Here is a 22,968-nt window from a genome sequence, read left to right as displayed (position 1 = left end):
ATCATGTATCCAGTGGGCAGACTGATATGATAATGCTCTATAGCCTGTTAGTGAACTTGATTATTGAGATTTCAAATGACATAGCATCTGATATTATTATATAATGTCTACGTGGTTATACAGAAGCTTTGAACAGCCCAATCGGAAAGATTGAATACCCAATACCGTGCCAATCATGATGCATCGCAGATAGTCTACTCTATCCTCTTCCTATGCACATCAATCTTCTTGCTGTCTTTGACTCCTTGCTTGTATGCGTTCAAGTCCTATATCTTTCTACTACGAGCTAACCGGCTATGAAGCTTCACGCCTTTGCCTTTGAGATACTCTTCTGCGATCTTGCCAGCTGTGGCGTGGAAGGCAATAAATTGCATGTGTGAGGTCCATTTAGACTCTGGCTCCAGTTCCAGATGTTTTGGTTTCGTATCGGTAAGATGAGCTGGCGTTAGCTCTCGCTGCGGCAGTGAAGAATGCATAGTAGTCTGAGGACATGGTGAGGGGTGTGACGACGAATGCACTCCAAATAGAATTTCGAATGACGGCTTGCTAAACTTGCTTATCTCTTCGTCTAAGTCTTCGAAGGGATTCAAATTGTCTTCATTTGTCAGTTCGAAGTCGAGCTCGATGTCATCCTCGCCACTATCTCTATTTTGCTCATCTAAAGAGCTGAGAGCGTCGAAGACGTCGACGTCTTCCATTGTCTCCGAACTCGAAGATGTCCCATCAATGGGATCCATCAGACGTTGGGGTAAAGCGTGGCACCCGTCAATTTCAATGCTGCTATTAGCATAATTTGCTATTCTGGGGAAAAAGGGCTGTTTTCTGAATCCCGGATAGCGGGGCTAAACGGTCTCACTGCGTCTGTCTCTTATCTTCCTCATGCTTCACCCTGGCCGCGGTAGCTTCACTCTGCGCTTGCTTTGCATGAAACTCTTCACTGGTCTTTCCTTCCTTAGCCATCCTGTACAACTCTTCAGAAACACCAAAACAGTAGCTATTCTGCAGGCTTGTAGCTAAGTGTCTCAGGCGAGGCACTTTGAGGCGGAATGTAAAAGGCCACCATCATAGTAACTGCTTACGATTGCATGTCCTAAAATGTGTTGTCGAAATGTCTTTTCCCTAACAAGTATTATACAGAGACACTCAGTTGGCCTACTGCTTTCACGGGCTGCAAAAATAATAAAATCAAATACCTTTCGTCACATGTTACTTGGATAACCGTCTCCAGTTTCGCTGACCTCATCACTCCTCATCTTCACTTATTTGGATCTGATCTCCATGTTGGTCGAGTACTCGTAGTAGGAGTGAGACTGCTGTGCCACCGAACAGCTGCAGAATGGTGGATATTAAATTTTCAGTTAACCGGACCTGGTCTCCATGACGGTGAAGTAGCAGTGGGCGGCGGGCTTTGGCGAGGTCTCTCTTTTTCTTTCGCGCTCCGCGGCTTATTAACACTCCATTGGTCTCTTAAGGATCTTGTGGTTTGCCTAGCAAGTCGTCGTTGTAAGCTTATATTATGGTGCTAGTCTTCAAGAAAACTGGAAAACACCTACTATCAAATGCGACTCAAACTTGTAAAGGGTACGGACCGTTCCGTCTGACGTCATTACTAATCCGTTTCGGTGCAGGTATCCACCCAACAAGTGGAGCAATTAAAAGGCATCCAGTAGCGATCACTTACTATCCCGACTAGTGCCTTCCGAGCATTACTCCGTATTCAGGGTCTTCATTGAATGGATGATGTTGGATTAGCTAAGCTGATTCAACCAATCAGATAGAGGAGATTTGTCAGCCAATAATAGCGAGCCACACACGGATCCACCGAATAGGGGGTAAAAGATATCTTCCACCTGGACTGTACTTAGAGACAAGAACAAGAACAACAAGGATCAAGGATTCCCACATCTTGTGCATACATAATTTGATACGTTGAGATAAACCGCTAGAGATTGTTACATACAATCTAACAGATGAGGCCTACAGGGACTAACCAGAAGCAGCTGCGCGCAAGCCATTATCGGCTAGCGTAAGGCTTTCGCAGCAACAACCCTAGGGTAATGACTGGGCAGTGGGCTTCATGTGGTTGGTTCAAGACCTGAGTTAACTAACTAACCTAGATCTTGTTATTTGCCTATATTCCATATTCATACTAGCGTCACCGAGCCCTAACACAGTATGATCGTCACATGTGGCAACCCTAATAAAACAACCCTCATTGAAGTTTATATATTCTATATTCGGTAGCCAGTCAAGCATTTTCAGCTGACCGCCTAAAGGATTCAAATCCTTGTAAGGCCCGCCGTCCTACCGTAGTACATCCATACATAGAAAGGCAGTATGTTGGGTGGCGCTCTGGGCAACTCCAATTCGTGGATTGTGTCTGTCCAGGAATCTTAGCACGCTAACCTCTAAGCCAACGCTACTCTTCCGAGCCAATCAGATTCCAATCTCCCACTTGTGCAACCACTGCAGCGAGACTCGACAAAATTCTGAAGCGTCTTTTAAGGGCTGATATCTGGTGCCTGGCTCAGCCTCGTCGCAGACATGCGCCCGGGTACAAGGAACAACATCAGGCCGACAAGATCTCAAAAACTTCGACAACGTGATTATTCATGTGCGTCTCAACGTCCTTGACATGATGTTTCTCTGGACATGGATGTCGCGATTTGCCGTGGCGGTCGGGCTGCTTGTGAGCGGTGGGAATTTCTCTTATTTTTTCGACTCAAGTCTCAGAACTGACCTATTTACTTAGCATTGGCCCAGCTTTGCACCCCAGAATATGGATACGAAGGGTACGCCTACATAGTAAACGACCAGTCGGATCTGGATGCAATTGCAGCAAACTGTACGACTGTCAACGGGACCATTATCATGTCTGCCAACTACACCGGTGGCTTCAACCTGTCCAACATCCGAAACATTACAGAAAACATCCAGTGGTTCCAAGCGAACCGTTCTGATGTTCGTCCCCAAACTACCTCAATATATTTACCCGATCTCAAGTACCTAGGTGGAACTTTGGATATGCCTGGCATTCCAACCTTGACGAGCCTCATTGCACCAAAGCTGGCAACGGTGGGTTGGAGTCTGAGCATTGATTACGTTCAGGAGGTAGATCTGCGATCATTGGTCGATTTAGAGTATCTGAGTATTACTGGCAATGTTTCCAGGTGAATTCAACTTATCAATATACCACCGTGACCGACTTGGGAGACTGACGATGAATGATGGGTAATAGCTTACGCCTCGACTCCTTGCGACAGGTTCGCGAAAGTATCCTTATCTGCAACAAAGTCAGTTGCAATTCGAAAATTTCACCCAATGGCTCTTTGGATCTTTACCTCCCTGCGCTTCAGAGTGCAGGCAACATGGATCTGGAGGGAAGATTCTCTAGGTGATACTCTTCACTAGCTCCAAAGCAATAGCTGACCCTATGATGCTGATGGTAATGATGTAGTTTTGACACGCCGAACCTCACAAACATCACTGGACTCGGAGCACTCTATTATAGTATCAAGCTCCTCACATCCGGAGGATCGGCGATTAACATATCCTTCCCTGAACTGAAATATATTCCAGGAGGAGCTGTAGATTTCGAAGGAAATATTGGAAGGTAGCATTCTTGACCTATTTCCAATGCGGGAGCCATATTCTTATATAGCCTCAGTTTATCGATACCCGACATAAGCAATATGAGCGCCTTGTTTACTGTCGATGCTTACGACCGGTTGGACATCAACTTGCCTTTCCAGGAAGCGGCATATATAACACTAACAGGCAATATCACGAGGTACGTCGCGGTCGTTATTATGATGCGCCAAAACACTATACTAACAGGATCTTTACAGTGTCCGACTCCCAAATTTAACGTCAATCGAGCAATTCACAGTTAACTCAGATGCTGACATCGACTGTAAATCCTTGGAGCAGACAATAACGACTGCGACAAATAAGTCGGAGCCCTTGGTGATCTGCTCGACCAGTTGGACCAGTTCGGGCTCGCATTTTAGTCTTCATCTTCATCTTGGTGCCAAAGTCGCATTTGGCGTCTTTATTGGCATTTTTGTTGAATTCGCCATGTCGTAAAGTGGTAGCCCTCTTTTAACTGAATAATCAATTAGAATTTCAAATAACTAGCTTTCGAGAGATGAGCAGGTGAACAGTGTTCACTTGATCGAGCTTTCAGAAGCAAACAACATGAAGTTTAATAATACTCCCGAGGGATTATCATTAAGTACATGAAAATTTTCCCAGACCCGCTTAATTTTGATGGTTGAAGTGAAAATGGTACCTGAGTCCCTAACCTTTGAGTTGTTCTCGATCCAGCAGATTCCATCAGGTCCTTTTGCTCAACAGCCGTTTATATATATGATGGATGCAGACACGGTTTAAGTTATAGACTACAAGTCAAGCCATATTCTACTTGCTATGTTGATGCGATGAGAAATTTCCCCAAGGAGTGAAGTTTATAGCATATCCTACATGTACAGTATTTAGTGGTCGTTCCTCTGATTGGCTGAGCATCAAAACGGATGAAAATATGATTGAAAATAAAAGTGATGAATGTTGTAAACCAGAGGAAAGCCACTTGTTCTTCACGTGTCTGCGATTGCTATCTGTCGAAAGTTGCGGCTTTTGCTGTCCATATGATCTTTGTGTCGTTGTGAAGCTTGAAAAAGAATGCAACGTCTAGGTCAACATGACTCCTAAGTACTCTTTTGTTAATCTTTATATTGGTAGGTCCTTACGGTTGACTAGAAGAGTCTGTCTCGAAGTAGATTGGCTGCGGTGACGATCATGGTAAGGCATATGATTCCCAACGCTCGGAATGTCCAACGAAGGCCGATTCTCTCAAGCATAAAACCTGTGATGATGGAGTAGGTCAACCCGCCAAAACCCGACCTTGTCGTAGTAATGCCATTTGCAAGGCTGCGTTTGCGTCGAAACCATTGAGCAAGGATACCACTAGTTCCAACGAAAAGAAATCCCATTCCCAGACCAAAACACAGAGCTTGACTGAGGGAGATGCCATATTTTGGTTGCAAACGAGGCGCCGATCAGAGAGACAAATTGAAACAGTGCGCCGATATTACGGGTTGCTCGAGTACCGAGTCTACCCATGACTGCAGTCGCTAGAGGTGCAACCAACAGTGCGCAAGACATGCTGAGACCGCCAACAAAGGCATATTCCAGACTACTTGTGCCAGGGAATAGATCATGGCTTAGGTAGTATGCAATAAATACGCTGAAGGACGTTTTAGTCAACCAGAAATGAGCAACAGAAGACGCAATTAAAGCAGAAGCTAGGGCAATAATCAGATTGATTGTCATATGCAAAGATATTCTTACACTATTGATCCCCCATGTATGAGCGTTGATCCAAAACGTAGACGCAACGCACATCCATCCATAGTCACCCTCGGGAGGAACATCGTGCTCATGTGGGCTGATTTGCGGCGGCGAGTCGTGCGACTGGGATGGAGGAGTGGTAGGCTGATTGTCCGAGTTCATATTTTTCGATCGCTTGGCCAAATATGACGGAGCGCCGAGTTGCAAGAGGAAGAAAGAATCGTGGTATAATTTGTCTATATTAAACTTAGGTTTTGGTAGTGATCCAATAATAAGGATGGACCCTAATTGGACCTCGTGGGCTTCCTAATTCCTATGTAGTACAAATAAGACTGGGAGTTCATGATAATATTTCAGCCAGCTAATTTAGATTCTGCCATGCTAGAAATGTTCTAAAATCAAATCGTAGTATATTAAGGGCTTGAGACAAAAAAAAATTGTGATATGCATGGAAGATAGTATCATTATGATAGTTAATCAACAAAAACTAAGCCTGAAGCCAATCAGGAATAAAGCCTACAATACATTTAGCCGAATGCATGGTATTAGTATAGTATTGTCAGAAACTCTCAGTGAATGGCAATATAAGTGGCGAGCAAGGATTTTCTTCAAGTAGTTGTTGGGATTATTCTATTTAGAGCTGGAATAGTCTAGACCGACACTGCCTTTACTCCTATGTATTGATGGCTCCCTCTTCCACTCTTATTTTTACTTTGTATTACTGTACTTACCTCTCAGTAAGTATTTAACAAAAGAATCAGAATCGAAAAGATGGCCGTTAAGGCTAATCGCACCATTATAGCGTACGTCTATCTGGGTTACTTGGTACCGCCATGGTCGACCAACCGCGATAATACCTTCAAATCGCTATATATATTGATGTTTCCATTATTTTTTTTTACCAGGTTCAACGGTGCAATCGAGACTCGTATTTTCACCGAACTTACCAATCCCCCGCGCGCCTTCGCCTTCGAAGTCATATTCTACCCTCGTTTCTGGCCCGCTGCTCTCCTCACTAAGAAACCGCCTATGCGCTTCCACCAATTCCAAGAGGAATATATACAGGTCCTAGAAGGTTTTCTCTACGTAGAACAGGGCAGCGAAGTTCGTACCCTGACTGCAACCGATGGCGAGACCTGCATCAAACCCTGGGTGAATCATCGCTTGTATCCTCCCGCTACCTCCGCGGAAGATGGCGAAGGATATCCAATCCGGTTTCTGATATCGGGCCAAGAGACGGACAAGGCTTTTAGGCTAGATACAATTTTCTTTGAGAATTGGTATGGGTATCAGGACGAGATTATTCTGACGGGCAAACAACTCAACTTGGTTCAGGTTCTGACGGTGCTATTCTTCCCCCACCCCACTATGGTCCTTTCTGCAAATAACTAATGGAATGGCTAGATGTTTGATGCTGGAGGCTCCTATCTCTCCTTACCGTGGTGGGTTCCGTTTGGAGGCACGCTGTCCATGTCAATGGATATCTTGGTAGGTCGCTGCATCGGCCTGCTCCCTTGGATATCAGCTGTACTGTCCTAAATGGATCTCGGACTGGGATTTGGCGTGCGAGAAGATAAGAAAAAGCTTCTTTCAACGTCGGTTTATCATGAAGAAAAAGAGCTGATCTTCTCTGTTCTACCTACTGGGCCTTTCGTCTTGATTACTAACCATCATCATGTTCTTACTACATTTTTAAAGAGTAGTATCAATGAAATGAATTGCAATCTGATTCTAATTCATTCGGAATCTTCCATGCTAAAAAGAACAGATGAAAATCATAACCAAGGTTAAAGAATAGTTATCAAAGAGGAAATTCAAATAGCAATAACAGTATCCTCCACGTCTATTCCCGTCCACTGTAAGGTCTTGGTCCACAAAGCCTCCTGTTTCATCTCATCTTTACTCTCCACCGAACTTTCATCCTTCTTTCGCATCGTAAAATATCCCTCCGCATGTGCATACTCCTTCCCAACTGCCAGCTCGATCACATCCACTCCAGCATCTTTTGCAGTCCGCATAGTTGGATCCACCATTATCCGCAACAACGGGCTCAAGGGTTTGATGATCACCCGCGACATAACCCGAAGGCTGGTTGGCGTATTCGAGCGCAATGCTCGCGAGTCACCGAGGTTCCCCGGGTTAACTGCGATGGCGGTGATGCCCTCCTTCAACTGACGGTGGTTGTTGTCGCCGGCTACGTTTGTTGTGGCGATGTATAGGCGACGATTGAGCGCGTACATCCAGGCGACGATGGCGAGTTTGGAATTAGCATAGCGTTGGAACCCGTAGCCCATGGGATCATTCTTTGTCTTGGTCTCTGGATAAATGAGGATGTCGAAGTCACCTTGGTCGTTCTGCCCATTCACCTCCGGTAAAGCCGGAGGATACTTTTCAAGCGAATTCTTACCGGGGTAGTGAGCATCACTGGCCAAAACGAGGATTCGGGCATTAGCGGTACAGGAGCCTAGTAGACGCAGAATGAGCGCCGCATGGGCAAGATGATTGATCTGGAAGGTCTTCTCAAACCCATCGCTAGTTAGTTCGGGCAGGCTAGCTAGGTTCCAGTAAAAGGCGTTGCATATAATGCTGGCCAATGCAGGAACAGCGCCCGAGGCAATCTCTGCGGCCAACGAATTGGCAAAGCTGTGGACAGAGGACAGGTCGGCTAGGTCAAGAGACCGGAGAGACACACGGTCCTTGAATGGGGCAATAATTTCAAGTAGACGACGAGTATTTGGATCCGAGGCAGAAGTATTACGCACCGCTAAGATGGCGGATATAGTAGGATAGGTGGATAAAAGATGTTGGATGGCTGGCATGGCGAGCGAGCCATTTGCGCCTGCCAAGAGCACGGAGCTGGCCATGACAATTTCTTTAGCTTGGTGCCTTGCTTGGAGGTACTATAAATCAAGACGAATCCTAAACGTCAACACTGGTGATCTTGGATTGTCCAAGGTCTCTGATATTTAAAAATAATGATAATTGTTGGTTTTACTACGGTCCGTATCACGAAGCATAGACGGTAGTAAGGTGTGAGCACGAAGCGGCCTAACGAGCCTGACAATATGAAGCTATCTTGATTCCTAATATTGTGACTGATCCCCAAGAGCGAGGGGGGGTGTGTGTGTGTGTGTGTGTGTGTATATTTAACGGCCGTGGTTCGTGACTCGCACGCTTCCCACCGATCCCTACTGGGACATAGGCCGCCGAGGGGTAAGCCTCGGGTTTCAGGTCCTATCAGATTTATATACAAATAAGAGACTCTTTGGCGCATTTCTATAGCTGCCGTGGTCTTACAGGGAGGTCCACTTTGAGTGGGTTTTAGGTATTTGCTAGCTACAATAGTCCGCCTACACTCTATGACCTATTACTCCACCACTATTATAACTGAACAGTAAGTTTTGCAGAGAGGGAAAGAAAGAAGAGAAGAGAAAGAAAGAAGGAGAAGAGAAATATAAAGGAAGAGTAGGGCTGTCTTAGCTAGGTGCTAAGAAGAGATTGGCGAGGGCAGATATCCTCAAAGAAGTGGGTCTCTGCTAGCCATGTGGCTAGCTTTTGTACTCCTTTAGCAGTGCCTAAGAGAAACAAGATGACCTTAGAAGGGGGCCTAGGAGACTAAGGGGCTCGTCTCTTAGCTATATAATAGAAGAAGAAGTGCAAAGGTGCTTTTCATGCTCTATATTGGCAGAGAAGATAAGCATTATCATGGTTGAAGTATTTATGGTAGTCTGCAAAGTCTCCATGACCAGTATGGGCTGCAATAACATGGCTGAGGTTAAGTTGGTTGAGTTGAAGCTCCCTAGGGCGCTTAGGGGAAGTGGTTATTTCTAGATCTTAATAGCTCTGTGGTGCCACCTTCTCCCATTATGACTGAGTAGCAGATAGGGATTGAGTCTTGGCGTATCTCTTTAGCGAGGCGTATGAGGATTTGTAAGGAGCAGGAGGGATTGAGGCAGCTCCCTCTTTAGCAGCGAGATCAGCCGCTTCGTTCTCAGGGATTTTAGCGTGTCCAGGGACCCATCGGATTTGGATAGATCTGCTTTTAGTGTGAGGAAGCCTTTTGCGAAGTAGCTAGGTAGCTGCAAGGGTGCAGAAGGATTCAAAGATTTCTTGGGAAGATCCTGTAGAGGGAGATAGAAGGTGTATAGCAACTTCTAGGTTGTCAAGGCAGATCTATAGGTTAGTAGTAAATTGAGCTGTTGGGTATGCTATTGCTGCTTAAGCGCCAGCTAGAGCTGCTTCTGCTTCTGCGTTGAAGACCTCTTTCCTATATCTGTATGAGAGTGAGGAGCGGAGGAACTGATGGTGTGCTTAAAGTCTAATATAGCTACCCCCTGCACGTCCGTCTGCTAGCCTAGATCCATCTGAAAAGATTACAATATCTAAGCTAGGGATAGTACGTTGAAAAGCTATGAAATTAGCCACTGCCTGTTCCTTAGTGCGTCCCATGGGAGCTCCTATTCGAGCTTGAGTATTCCCATGAGGCTCGCGAGGGTGCCAGGGAGCATATTGGAGAGGGTTTATCTATTCAGAGTTTGGAAGGGCCAGTGTATGGTGGGCAAATCAGCTGATTTGTCAGCTGTTACTAGCGATCTGTTCTGCGCGTCTTCAAAGTGGGTGATAAGAGTCGAGGTGCCGTAGGCGGACAGTTACAAGGAGGGCTATTCGATCTAGTTCGATTTCTAGTGGAGAGAATCCAGATTCTTGATAAAGGACTGGCTTTGGGGTTGTGCAGAAGACTGGAAGGACTGCTCTTACGCCTATTAGTATTACTTTAGTTAGTTTCGCAAGATGTTCTCTAACTTGGTTTGAAATCTAGGAAGATCCAGGGCGAGTACGTCCTGGCCACCAGATTTCTGCACTATAGTATACTTTATGAAGTACATAGACTGATATAGCCTACTATAGTAAATCAGGTTTGACTCCTCGAACAGTATTCTCTAGAGAGCGAAGAGCGTTGGCCACAGTGAGGGCTTTAGATGCTGTTTCTCTAATATGCCATTTAAACGTTAGCTTTTTGTCAAAGAGGATTCCTAGCCATCATAGATATAGCTATTTAGTGTTTTCTAATATTGTAATAGATCTAGCTTTCACTGAAGGTGTGTAGGTTGGGTCCTGGTATACTTTATATTGGGAGAAGTAAAGAAGCTTGTATTTATCTGATATAAATGTAATACCCTCTGCAGTGCCTCAATTAAGAGCTTCTTAAAGTGAGTCTGATAAGGCTTTGCAATTAGTAGTAAGAGATGTTGAGATTGCCAGGTTGGCTGCGTCGTCCGCGTAACCAAACCTGTTCCTTGGGTTTCCTAGACGGAATAGAGGCGCTATGTAGAGCATAAAAAGAATGCTAGATACTAGGGATCCTTGTGGAAGACCGCAGGCAATGTCTGTTGAGGGGCTGATCTCTCCATCGAGTCGGATCTGAACTGATCTTCCAGTAGCGAAGGAGGCAATCCAGAGAACGAGATTGATAGGCCAGCCCTGCTTGCGTAGTCTGTGGATCAGTCTGCCAGGAAGCACGGAATCAAAGGCGCCTTTGACATCTAGGGTAAGGAGTGAGGCAGTCATGCCTTGATTTAGCGCTTGTTCGACATTATGTATTAGGCATGTGGTCAGGTCAGTTATAGATCTTAGTAGGAGAGCCCCAAATTGTTGCCTTACTAATACATTATAGTGTATAGAGATCCATGCCATATTCTGTGCCACTAAGCGCTCCAGTCCTTTGCCAAGTACTGATAGGAGAGCAATTAGTCTATATAAACTAGGTGAAGACTAATCAGTCTTTTTTGGTTTCTAGATGATTGCTAAGATTGCATGTCGAAAGCATTTAGGATGATAACCAATCTTTAGGCACCCTTGATATAGCATTAGTATCTTATCTTTTATCAGAGGCCATGCTACTTTAAGTATGCAGGTTGGGATTTCATCTGCGCTAGGGGCTGTATTTCCTGCCTAAAGTACTGACTCCTCCACTTGTAGCATCGATATGTCTAGGAAGTAGAGACTAGTGGAAGGGACTATTGGGGAGTCCAGAGGTATGTCTCCTGCCTCTGCCGAGTTCTGGAGAAGATTGCGGACTAGTACATCTTGTTTCTTGTGTACAGTAACTGCTGGGAGGCTGTTAGGCCTTAGTAGATCTTTCAGAGGAGGGCTTCAGAAGATGCCTGTAGACTTATGTTATTTGCTCATGTCAAAAACATCCTTTATTTGTGTTACCATAGAGAGCTTCTCTCGCCAAAATTGTCGTTAAGACCATCTAGTTATCCTGTAGAAGTCTATCTTTAAGCAGAGGCCTAAGCGGTAATTATGTAAAGCTTTCTTATAGTCTTTGTTCTACCATAGTTATTCTATACCTTATGTCATGGTCCTCTTAGCAGAGCTTCTATATGCTCCTTGAATTGTAGATGTCAGTTTTTTAGTAAGGGCATCAAGATCTTCTTCTGTTGCGGCTGAGCTCTCGGTGCCAGCGAGATTAGAGGCGAGAAGTGAGAGGAAGGAGGTGTGGTCTAGTGTATTGAATCTCAGTTTCTGAGCTGTTTCCTTGTATCTCTGATCCCATAGTACAGTGGTGATTAGTGATTAATGATCTAAGATTGCATCTAAGTGGCTCGCTATGCTAGTTTTAGCTCCCGCGAGTGCCAGAGGGCTTGAGGCAAAACTAAGGTCTAACACGTTACCCCTTTCATGTGTGGGACAGTCTATGTCAGAGATGAGTACTAGACCCTGGAGGTCCAGCCAGTTAATAAATGGCTCTGCAGAAGGTGTGGGGCTGTGATGTAGCGAGGGCTGCCATCTGTTATGTAGTAGATTAAGATCGCCTGCAAGTATCGTTGCTTAAGGGAAATATGCCTCTGGCAGGGTTGTAAGAGCTTTTATAGCTTCACCTGCTCTGATGGAGCCTGCTGGGGCATTATAGATGTTAACTATTAGAGCAGACTTTCCTGTGGGCGAAAAAATCTGTAGGAATAGGAGATCCGAGGCCTCTTTGGTATCAGTTGTGAAGGGGCGCAGCTAGGAGGTCCGAATGCCCTTCTTCTTTTAAACATAGGTGAGGACTTGTGGTCGGCTACTTACCGCCCAACTGTCAGTTGGGGAGAAGCATTTATATGATGGGTGTTTTTTAGTAATCTATTGGCTAAGATCTTTGAATGTATATAGTTCTTGGATTAGGATAATATTAATGTTGCTAGTGTATGCCAATGTGAGAGCTATTTTGTGTGCATCTGGTGCGTGCCCTACATTTAACTGTAGGATTTTGAGAGGCGCCTTTTAAGTTGGATAGTGATAGATCATAGCTTCTATTCGAGAAGAGAGGCGAACCGGTTTTGTGATTGAGGGGTTGTAAAGTGGACTGCATGAGCTGTAATTGGAGGATCTTCAGTTGGGGCGCGAGGTGGGAGGGTTACTGAGCAGAAAGGAGAGATAATCTTATAGATTGGAGTCTGAGATGGCACCTCGTCTATTGCCATAGATGTTTCTTGTGTGCCTATGAAGAGCTGAGGGCTACATCCTCCTTCAGTTTGAGCTTTTGCAAGGTTTGTGGCGCAGGATTTGTGGATCTCTGTTTGTTGAGCTTTAGTATGTTTAGTATTGCCTTTAGGGCGCAGGAGGCATTCTGAGAAATCAGCTGGATGTGGTCTATGATAGTGTATGCATCTAGGAGGGCATTGATGAGATTCCAGGGCTGTGCAGCGATTGGCATGGCTCTTTTTAGTATGCTCTGAGGAGTCATATAACTGGCATCGAGAGGGGCGGGCATAGGATCTTGCATTATGCCATTTCCAGTATCATATGCATTGAATAACTGTTATTTTCTTAGGGAGGTGACAAGCATTGGTGATAGTATCAAAAAGACATAGTTAGATAGATAGTGGTGTTTTTATGCCTTCTGGGAAGTTTACAAACTAGCTTGAGGAGGGAGTATCAGGGTTGATAGTGCTTGAAGTAGTCTCACTAATAGATGTAGGCTTAAGCCCTGTAGTTTCGCTTATTTCTGAGGACAGAAGTGTAGGATTGACAGGGATTAGAGAGTATTAACTGTCCAAGATTTGGCCAACTTTCCTTGGCACATTGGTGACTTGGTACGAGACCCATTGGGAGCTGCGTTCTATCTAGCAGTTAACAAAGAATGCAGAGATAATCTCTTTTTAGGCCTTAAGGGTTAGGAGGGCTTCTGGGGATGAGAGACATAGTGCAAAACTAGTCTTTGTAGCTTGAACTTCTTTTAGTGCTGAACTGTTTGAGTTTAGTTGAGACCATAGGCTAGAGTAGATAGTGTAGGCTTCTATTTTTCTAGCTGTATGGTTAGCTGGGAGGCGTACAAAGAGCCGGTTGTCAGGAGGGGGTTGTTTCACTAGAGACATAGGCTTTTTAACATAGGCTTTGGAGTGAGTAGTAGGAGTTGATTTGACCGGGGCATATTGGGTAATAGTCGCATAAGTCGACTGTTCAAGACCTGAGAGGGGACGTGAGGGAGGGGGTGAAGGGGGTAAGGAATTTGGAGTAGGGGAAGGGGAAGGGGAAGGGGACAGGGCAGGTAGAATGGAGGTCATTGAGATACCGCTGATATAGGCGCTAAAATGTCGTTGGGCTACTGAGGCGAGGTCATCGCTTAGAGCGGTAAGGGCTCTCAGTAGGTGAGGGGCCAGGCCGGTAGTTTGGCTGCGGTGTTTATCGAGGAATGCAGCTATAGGGCTGAAGATCTTCTGTCCTTCAGAAGCTCTTGTCGTGGCTACGGACATTGATTCCAGTAGGGCTGTCTGTAGAGGGCCATCTGTACCAGGGCCTTTACGCGCCATAGTGTTGCCGGACGCGTTGAGACGCGTCAAAGGCCGCACTTCTGGTGGCTAGGTGGTAGAGAGGGGTGAGGAGTTTGGGCCTCTGACTGTTTGATATAAACAATTGTAGGGAGTTCGTCTATCTGTGCAAGAGTTCCTTGAAAGGCTAGGAATGTGAGGCTATCTGCAAACAAGATGTATTGTCGTGATCACGTGACAGAATCACGAACCCCCCTACGTAACCCTAGCATGTGACTACGTAAACCGAACTCTGCGAATAACCTCATTACTGACCGTCACACTTTCCTCCAAGGTAGAAAGATAGACTCCCTCTTCTTGTTTTTATACACTGTAGTATACCTTCTCTCATTCCTACCCACTTTATGCAGCAAAATAGAAAGTGCTCTATAGTCTTGCTTGCCTAACCACAAGCGCAGAGGTCTGACTCTACGGCTTCTATCCTATTTAGGTAGCTGTTAAGCCTAATCATTCCTGTCCAGAGTTGCGCTAGAACTACAGCTTCTTTCCACTTCAGCCTATCATATAGGCTATTAGTGTGCTTTCCTGGCAACGCTAAGTCAATAGTCTTTGAGTATTTACCCACTTCATCTGGAAGGGCTCTCTTGTGCTATTATTTAGCGATGGCAAGTCTCACTACGGTAGGTTTAGTCTGGTACGATTGCTTTTCTGGTTCACATCCTTCTCTTGTTGATCTTTGAGCGGCCATTTTCGCCTTCAATCTTAATATAGAATTAGTGTATACTAGGACTCAAAGTAGGCTGATTATATTTTCCCTTCCCCGAAGAAGCTGGGCTATTATATATATCTGTTGAATTACTCTCTGGCTAGACTGTTGACGTGGTTATCTAATAGCAGCTAATGCTGATCAATTGCTGCTAAGGATAGTCACTTGCCTATTAAAGACTCATGGCGGAATATATTTTAATCCTATAGCTATTGCTTCTAGCTCAGCTGTGTATGGGTTCTATTCTATTTAACTTGATAGTGTTGCAGAGTAGCTAGTCAGTACATTATCTGTACTGTTAACCTAGGTATCCTTAATGCTTCCTCCCATGCCTACTATGTTACCCTTAGCGGACAAGCTAGTGGCAATAAGATCTCTTCTGCACTATTGGTAATTTCAATAGCTTTCTCTCTATCCTGTTCACCTCTCATATGCAGTCGATCTGTCCAAGGTGACACCGCGTACGCGTTGATGGTTTTCATACCTTCTGTTGCATCTCTTCCTAGTGTTTGCGCTATACTCTATAGTAGAGAGGAAAACCTCTGAGTTAATATGACCCTCAGCTTCCTTAGTGGGTTTGTTCCAGAAAATATATAGATATCAGTCCACAGTTTTGTTGCTTTCTCTGTGTGTCGCTCCTTAAATGAGTGAATATTTGCTTTAGCTTCTATGACTGCCGTCGCAACTGTCTAAAAGGCTCCCATAACTGCTATACCCTCTATCTTCTGCACTCTATTTAGATACTGCGTTCCATGTGTCTTGCAGGCATGCATCTACACACTAGAGGCGTAGTCTATTATAGATACCACTGTTACTGTGAATAGTTGCCTTACAGTTGGTGGGGAGAGTGCCTTCAGCCTTCTTAGTACCATGGTGACCTTTAGCCCTCTTATTGCTGCTCGAGCAATGTATTGTTTATAGCGTAGTTGAGAGTCCATAACTACCCTAAGAATCTTAGCATACTCTTTCGGTTCAACTAACTCTTCTTTGACCATGAATGCGGCTCTGCTTGACCAATCTAATTTTCAAGTGAAATGTATAATAGCTGTCTTTTCACCTTTGAAAGTAGCTCCACTTCGCTTCTCCCAGTCAAGAATGCTATTAATTATGGCCTCAATATCAGATCGATTTGCCTCAGCAGTTGGGCCTGTTACCCAGGCTATTAAGTCATCCACAAAGGCGATTGATCCTCCTGAGGCACTGATCCTGTGTTACACTAGATCTACATTGAAGAACAGAAACAGCATTAGGGATAGTGGCGATCCTTGCGGTAAGCCTGCTTGTAATAATTCTTTTTGTTCACTTGTTAGCCTGTTGACCACAATAGTTACTGTGCGGTTAGAGCAAAAAGCATTAATCTACCTAACTATATACTCTGGTATCCCTCTTGTCTTGAGTCTCTGCAGTAGCCTCTCCTTGTAGACTCCATTGTATGCGCCTTTAACATTGAAACTGATCATACTAAGCACTCTTTTGTTCCTCTAGGCCTTATAAATCTCTTCCTGGAGTAGTAGCAACGCTTGTTCTGCTGAGCGCCTCTTCCTCGCTCTAAAATGGTTTGTAGGTAATAAGCCGAACTCTTCAACAGCATATAATATCCTCTCTGCGACAACCGCTTCAAGTATTTTACCTAGTGTTGAGAGCAACAATATAGGCCTTCATGATTTAGCTAGTGCGTAGTTATTCTTCCCTGGCTTTTTAAGTGGTATAATCTTAGCGTTCCGCCATTGAGAAGGGATTTCACTATCTTTAAGTGATGTTCAGAAGATAAAGAATACCCTATCTTTGACCACTGGTCAGAGCTATTTCCACACCATTACTGGCAGGCCATCTTCTCTGGGTGCTTTCTATGGTTTAGCTTTAAACACTTTTCGCTTAATCTCCTTCATAGTTAGGTTTAGCATGTATATTAGCTCTCTTTGTTGCTAAAATCTCTCATCCTCAATTCTTACTAGGAGAGGTGGGAAGAACATAGCAAGTAGCTCTTTAGCCTGTTCCATTTTATCTTTAGTAGTAGATCTATCTGACCATATTAATGGTAGTATTTTATTACTGAATAAGCTCCCACTGGGCTTTAGATACTTAGTTGCCTAGTATATATTAGTATCATTAGTAAGGAAGTCTTTCCAGTGTGCCTTCTTCTATTTCTGGATTACATCATAGTATTCTTTTACTATATTTTTGGCCTGTTGTTTAAGCTCCAGATTTGCATTTCCTCTTCTATGTTGAGATCTAGCCTGATTTCTCCAGTAGGTGTATATATAGCGAAGTTATGTTAGATCTGTTGTCCACCATTGCTTAGCGTATGGTGAGGGCTTTGCTTTCAGTGTTAGCTCCAGGACTGCTTTCATGACCACTATCATGAGACGGTCCGTCTGCTCTTGTATACAGCTGCCTAGAGGAACCGCCTGTAGATTGCTGTCTACTCTGGATCTAATCTCAACCCAAGGCGCATTTTTCAAGAGTAGCCTCTCATTGACTGGTCGATCTGGAACTGATATGTCAAACTCCGTCTCAATTGCTTGATAATCTAATCCATGGTTTGTATAGTATATGCTACACTGTACCATCTCTTCTGCTAGCTCCGTTGATGCTAGTACTAAGTCGATTGTTGTCTCTCTATCCCTTAATTGCTATGTTTTCGTGCCTCTAGGTAGGAGGCTGTGTAGAGAGTTTCCGCTCATATAGTCAATCAGATTATTAGCCTCTCCCTGTCTCGCAGAAGATATTTCGTCTCCTCCCCAGAGTTGGTCATGCCTGTTGAAGTCTCCTATTATCAACACATCTGTCCGTGTTCCTCCCCTACCCTGGATATCCGCTACTAGGCTGCGTAGCAATCTAATAGTGGATGTTAATGCTTTCTCACTGTTCCCCTCTATATAGACTGACACTACTAGCACTGCCTGGTCTAGGAGTTGTAGTATCGTGACTGTTAGATCTGGAGATACTTCCAGGATCTGTTCAGCTTCGATATCACTCTGAACTCAAAGCATACTTCTAATTAGCCATCTTCCATCATGTCTCTCTATAGGTATCATCTTTGCCCAGTAGTAGTGTCCCATTGGGCTTATCACCATAGTATTTTTGATTACCCATGCGTATGGTTTGGATACTGCCACTACTCTGTAGTCTCTGATTTTATCATTATTTATTAGGCTTTGTTATACTATGTCTTGTTTACTAACATTCAGTTGTAGAATGCAAAATAATTTATGCATCAGATTATAAGAGGTAAACCTAACAGTTTCTACTAAATGACTTGTAAGGTCCTCTACAAGGAATACATTTTAGGACTAGGGCGTGGCAAGTACTGTGATGGTGTCCCTCCTTTACACATTTACCATATATCTAAGTCTTTTTGCATGAAAAAGTCTTATGTCCTATCTCTTAGCAGTTATAGCATTGGAATGGTCCTATGTGTGGTTTAAAGGCTTGAGTGTATACAGATTCTCCTACTATATTAAAGTAGTTGCCTTCTAGCAGGCGTTTAGCATCTGTCCCTTTGGTAATATATACCACCATAGATCCATACACTTTATTAGAGTCCCTCTTACTAAGCTAGATGATTTTGGCAATGTCAACATTATTCTCTTTCCCTAGGGCTTTGGCTGCTCCTGGTAGGATATTACCATCCATATCTAGGATTGCTGTCCAGTTAGCATTATTGATTTTAACTGGGTAGAGCTGGTCTTGTAACACCCTTCATCCTAGTATATTTAACTTTTAGGCAGCCTCTTTAACATGTAGGATCTCATCCTCCCATCTGCAAATAATTTTAACTCGGTCAGCATTCTTTGGATCCTTAATCACTGCTGCACAGCGCTAGGTCTCCATTCCTTCTTTTCCCTGTATCTCCTTTTTAATCATTTGTCTAATGTTAGCTATCTGCGCCTTAGTTTTATCTTCTTCTCTAACGCGAGACGTGTCAATTATGCAGAATAGTGTATTAGCCATTGTAGGAGGCACTAGAGGGCCGAGAGGGCCTAGGTGTATACCCTGCTGGTGAACAGATTGGCTGTTAATTATGTCTGCAAATGATGGCTGTGATTTGGTCTGCATAAGAGCTGCGTTAACTGATGCTTTCACGATAGTGTCTAGCTGCTCCCAGAGTTGCTTGCAGTCTTCCGCAGCTTGGCTTTAGATTACTTCTATTTGGGCCTGTAGTCCCTTGATCATGTTGTTTTGTTCCTAGATGGTTTTTTCCTATTTACTGAGCGTTTCTTTCAAAATTTTGACCTCCTAATAGGTGCCCTCCAAGTACTGACATATCTTTCTAAGCATCATTTGGTTTTCGTTCTGAGCGCATTGTCTCTCCTTAATCTGATTAGCAGCCTTCCTTACTGTAGTTGGCTTCACTTTTGACGTCGTCCTCCTAGTCGCAGTGGTGGCATCGGTGCTGTCAGCACCTTCCAGAGCTTCTCGAGCTCTCGTTGACGGCACTACGACGCGTCCTACGCGCGTCGTTACGGCCGGATCTTCCTCCATCGCGCTTCCGGCCCTCTTCGTCTTTAACCCAGCTACCCAGGGATCTCTCCTTTAATCACGCAGATCGTATTTCGATAATCAGAAAGATCCCCGTAGGTTGTCCTCTATGAATGAATCTTCCTGATCTATATTGGCAATGTTGATCTCCTCCTAACTAAAAGCAGGCCAGCTTTACGAGACGTTAGCGTCTCCTAGAGCACACTGTTCTTACGGTAAAACAAGGGGCTTGTAGGAGGACAGGTCGGAAATACACGAATTGTATATATCTGTTAGTTGCAAAAGGTGCGAGACTCCCGGCGCGGAATTTCACTAAAAATGTCACAAGCAAGCCTCGAAGGAGATCATGTAGAACGTGGTTGTTGCCTAGAGATTGAGTGTGACATCATGAAGAAACATTATATTTTTTGGTACTGTATCAATACTTTTTTCTAGAGGTGGTTTTCTGTACGGTATTATACTATTCAGCTTCGAAACATACTCAAAGTAACGCATTAACCGCATATGGTTTAGTTATGTTTCATGTTAGGGTTTGAAAAGCATTCTATGTATGTACACCTGGGAAGGAGATTTCTAATGCGACTGTACTGCATCAGCAAGCAGTCAAGCGAGCAACCCAGGTGAATATCGCCCTGGGGGGACTGAGACACCTCCGCCCAGAGCAGATGAGACAAATCTACCAAGCATGCGTGACACCAATCGTGGATTATGCATCCACCGTCTGGCACAACCCACTAAAGGATAAGATACACCTGAGAACGCTGGGAACTGTGCAACGAACCGCCCTTATTCGCATTCTCTCTGCCTTCAAGACGGCGTCCACGGCAGCCCTAGAGGTGGAAGCCTATGTGCTTCCAACCAATTTACGACTTAAACAACGTGCCCAAATAGTGGCTGCCCGCCTCAGCACCCTTCCAGAGGATCACCCAGGCCATACAGTAGTGACCCGAGCAGCAACGCGGAGCAACCATATAGGAAGTGGACCTCGATTTCCTCTAGCAGAGACCCTGCGGACAATGAACCTCACTCGACTCCAGGCTCTGGAGACAATTGATCCAACACCCCCACCACCGTGGCAGACACCAGCATTTATAGAAATCGACATTGAAGCAGACCACGACAAAGCTAAAGAGAAAGCATCTGCTAGACAAAAAGCAGCCGGTATCACAGTCTTCTCGGATGCATCAGGCCAACAGAATGTTCTAGGAGCTGCAGCGGTAGCCCTAGATCAGAACCAGCACATCATCCAACACCGGAAAGTCTGCATTGGCTCCATGGAATACTAGTCAGTATATGCAGCTGAGCTCATGGCAATATACTATGCTATCAGCCTTGTCCTTAAGATCGCGTTAGAAAACTGGGACACCACAGCAAGCCAACAGGAACCAGCAACTATCCTCAGTGATAGCATGTCAGCATTACAGGCTATCTCGAATGCACGGAACAAGTCGGGCCAGAGGATTATTTAAGCGGTTCAGCAATCAGCTCGGGAGTTAAAAGCACGGGGAATTCCGCTCCGACTCCAATGGGTACCAGGACACTGTGGTGACCCGGGAAACGAGGCGGCCGATCGACTGGCTAAAGAAGCAGTTGGCCTAGACAAAGAACATCCCTTCCAACATCTTCTCTCACGAGAAAAAGGTTTCATCCGCAACCGAATCCAAGAAGAATGGGAACGGGGATGGAAGACGTCCAAGAACGGTGGCCACCTTCGGCGGATAGATAGAAATCTACCCGCAGTTCGTACCCGGAGAATGTATGGCTCGCTACCACGCAATCGAGCCTACCTGCTCACCCAACTCCGAACCGGCCACTCATGGCTAGCAACACATGGCAAACTACATGGCCATAGAGAGGATGACAAGTGTGAATGTGGAGCGATAGAAACAGTGGTTCACGTCCTGATTCACTGTCCCAAATTGAAGACCATACGACAAGAACTACGGAAGAAGATCGGGACTGCATTTAACAATATCTCGGACATGCTGGGAGGAGGATCTCAAGGTAAGCAAGGTAAGGAGGGTGATATGCAAGGCGGTAGCATCTTAGGTGCAGTACTCGACTTTGCAGAGGCATCACAGAGGTTTCAAAGCCGGGCGCCGTAGGGCCGCTGACAGAGTACCAGGCATGTTGGCCACCATAGGCCGTGACGAGGCTCTAAATTCGTCTTTATGTAATAGATTGATGTACATAGACATAGATAAGGATTAGATAGTGGTATCCTGCATATCGCTTCGGCGAGGGGTCAGGGTATGAATTCACACACACACACAGACTGTACTGCATCTATCAAAGTGTTAAAGAAACTCTTTGTGCAATATCACAGCATTCAAAAGAGTCTCACATTAGATGAAACTGGAAGAATATCCCCTCTTAGCATTTGCCAAAGCTATATGAATAAAGAATTATACCCCTTCTTACCTTTTCAGGAGAGAAAGCCAATCGCACTGGTATCTATAAATTCATAAACTTCCTTAACCTAAACACCTAAAGTTTGATTTCTCAAACATTCCTCAATGAGACTGAGGTCCAGTGATGTTCCGGAAAGACCCTATCAATCCCTTGAAAGCAAAAAGCAAGGACAAAGAACCGAAACCAAGAAGTCACCGACTTTGAAATCATGATTCGGTGTCCAAGTCAAGCCGTCGCGGTGAATGAGGATGGGCCTCCTCAAAGGAGGAGAAAGATTGGAGAGGTAAGCATCTCAAAGCTCATTATTCATTTTTCTCGGAAGGGTTCTAACAACGTATAAGGGCAACGAAAAATGGTCAGTAACTCTATAAAACCATGTCAATCTCCCTACCCCGTCAGCTTCTATCAGACCCCACAAACGAGCTCGAAAACTTTCTCAGGACATTTTCCCAGTAGACGAAATAACGATGGATCCAGAGCCGAGACGAATTGGAAATTGTGAAGGGCATAATCTTATTGAACTTCTACATGACATGCATGAAGAACTGAGGGGATTCAAGGAGCAACTGAAGAAGTCCGAAAAAGAACAAAAGAGACAACAGAGAAATATCGAGGAGCAACGAGAAAGGATCGAAGAGAGCGAGTACTTACTACTGGCGGCTTATGCAAATGAGCTGGAATGGACAGCTGGAAAGAGGGGTGCGGAGTCTCGTTATACAAGGAATGTCATCATCCATGGTGGAGACATCAAATATGCTATTAGAGCGATTGAGTTTCTTGAAGAGCTTGGTGAGACTACCCGGGTGCAAAATGCATCTGAAGGATTTGGCATAACCTACGGGATCTCTATAGGCAAGCTACGACCTATAATCGCAACCGTCCCGGAAGAGGTGGTGGACCTCCTAAATAAAAGAGGAATACTACAAAAGGTTTGGATATGGGAAGACAAATTCCCTAAGGAGAAAAAGGAATGGATTAAGGACTGCGATCAAGTGATCAAAACTTGGTTGCATGCTGGAGGGAAATCATATCTTGAGGAAGAAGTCAAGGAAAAACATTTTAGACTGCGTCAATGGATGGATGATCGTGTTAAGGACATCAAAAGGCGCAGCTAGTTAGCTGCTATTTGCTCGAAAAGTGTTCTACTGTGCTTTGTTTTTATTTCGTCTTCTGCTATTCTTCTCTTATTTTATTATTTCCTCA

The 22,968-nt window shown here is 44.6% G+C and overlaps 6 protein-coding genes across 6 annotated transcripts, besides 6 other annotated features; 2 read left to right on the top strand and 4 right to left on the bottom strand.

The window, feature by feature from the left end:
• Nucleotides 1-266: 266 nt before the first annotated feature.
• Nucleotides 267-960, bottom strand: TSTA_009650 (uncharacterized protein; the record flags this gene model as incomplete). Its single annotated transcript, XM_002483033.1, has 2 exons — nt 267-780; nt 857-960. The coding sequence occupies 2 exons, from the start codon at nt 958-960 to the stop codon at nt 267-269; spliced, it is 618 nt and encodes a 205-aa protein (XP_002483078.1).
• Nucleotides 961-2,538: 1,578 nt separating this feature from the next.
• On the top strand, nt 2,539-4,377 carry TSTA_009640 (uncharacterized protein). The gene is made up of 6 exons (XM_002483032.1): nt 2,539-2,696; nt 2,753-3,170; nt 3,239-3,394; nt 3,458-3,613; nt 3,668-3,790; nt 3,849-4,377. Exons 1-6 carry the CDS (start codon nt 2,636-2,638, stop codon nt 4,084-4,086), a joined length of 1,152 nt encoding a protein of 383 aa, XP_002483077.1. The 5' UTR covers nt 2,539-2,635; the 3' UTR covers nt 4,087-4,377.
• A 377-nt stretch (nt 4,378-4,754) lies between these two features.
• Nucleotides 4,755-8,213, bottom strand: TSTA_009630 (short-chain dehydrogenase, putative; the record flags this gene model as incomplete). The annotated part of the gene is made up of 9 exons (XM_002483031.1): nt 4,755-4,864; nt 4,903-5,016; nt 5,094-5,585; nt 6,081-6,206; nt 6,297-6,364; nt 6,443-6,603; nt 6,788-6,855; nt 6,993-7,033; nt 7,207-8,213. The coding sequence occupies 9 exons, from the start codon at nt 8,211-8,213 to the stop codon at nt 4,755-4,757; spliced, it is 2,187 nt and encodes a 728-aa protein (XP_002483076.1).
• A 254-nt stretch (nt 8,214-8,467) lies between these two features.
• Nucleotides 8,468-8,491: a microsatellite.
• Nucleotides 8,492-8,756: 265 nt separating this feature from the next.
• Nucleotides 8,757-8,814: a microsatellite.
• Nucleotides 8,815-9,057: 243 nt separating this feature from the next.
• Nucleotides 9,058-12,525: a mobile genetic element.
• Nucleotides 10,583-11,043, bottom strand: TSTA_009620 (reverse transcriptase, putative; the record flags this gene model as incomplete). The annotated part of the gene is made up of 2 exons (XM_002483030.1): nt 10,583-10,616; nt 10,640-11,043. 2 exons carry the CDS (start codon nt 11,041-11,043, stop codon nt 10,583-10,585), a joined length of 438 nt encoding a protein of 145 aa, XP_002483075.1.
• A 971-nt stretch (nt 12,526-13,496) lies between the features above and the next one.
• On the bottom strand, nt 13,497-14,413 carry TSTA_009610 (uncharacterized protein; the record flags this gene model as incomplete). The annotated part of the gene is made up of 2 exons (XM_002483029.1): nt 13,497-14,195; nt 14,357-14,413. The coding sequence occupies 2 exons, from the start codon at nt 14,411-14,413 to the stop codon at nt 13,497-13,499; spliced, it is 756 nt and encodes a 251-aa protein (XP_002483074.1).
• Nucleotides 13,807-13,886: a sequence feature (C-rich).
• A 1,021-nt stretch (nt 14,414-15,434) lies between the features above and the next one.
• Nucleotides 15,435-17,993: a mobile genetic element.
• A 1,678-nt stretch (nt 17,994-19,671) lies between these two features.
• Nucleotides 19,672-22,880, top strand: TSTA_009600 (uncharacterized protein; the record flags this gene model as incomplete). The annotated part of the gene is made up of 5 exons (XM_002483028.1): nt 19,672-19,701; nt 19,950-20,612; nt 20,832-21,454; nt 21,934-22,048; nt 22,206-22,880. 5 exons carry the CDS (start codon nt 19,672-19,674, stop codon nt 22,878-22,880), a joined length of 2,106 nt encoding a protein of 701 aa, XP_002483073.1.
• Nucleotides 19,962-21,296: a mobile genetic element.
• Nucleotides 22,881-22,968: the final 88 nt, after the last annotated feature.

Source organism: Talaromyces stipitatus, genomic scaffold (assembly GCF_000003125.1).
Source record: "Talaromyces stipitatus ATCC 10500 scf_1105507295549 genomic scaffold, whole genome shotgun sequence".
NCBI classification, from domain to species: Eukaryota; Fungi; Ascomycota; class Eurotiomycetes; order Eurotiales; family Trichocomaceae; genus Talaromyces; species Talaromyces stipitatus.
Note: the sequence above shows the minus strand (reverse complement) of the source record. Positions and strands in the feature narration are given on the sequence as shown.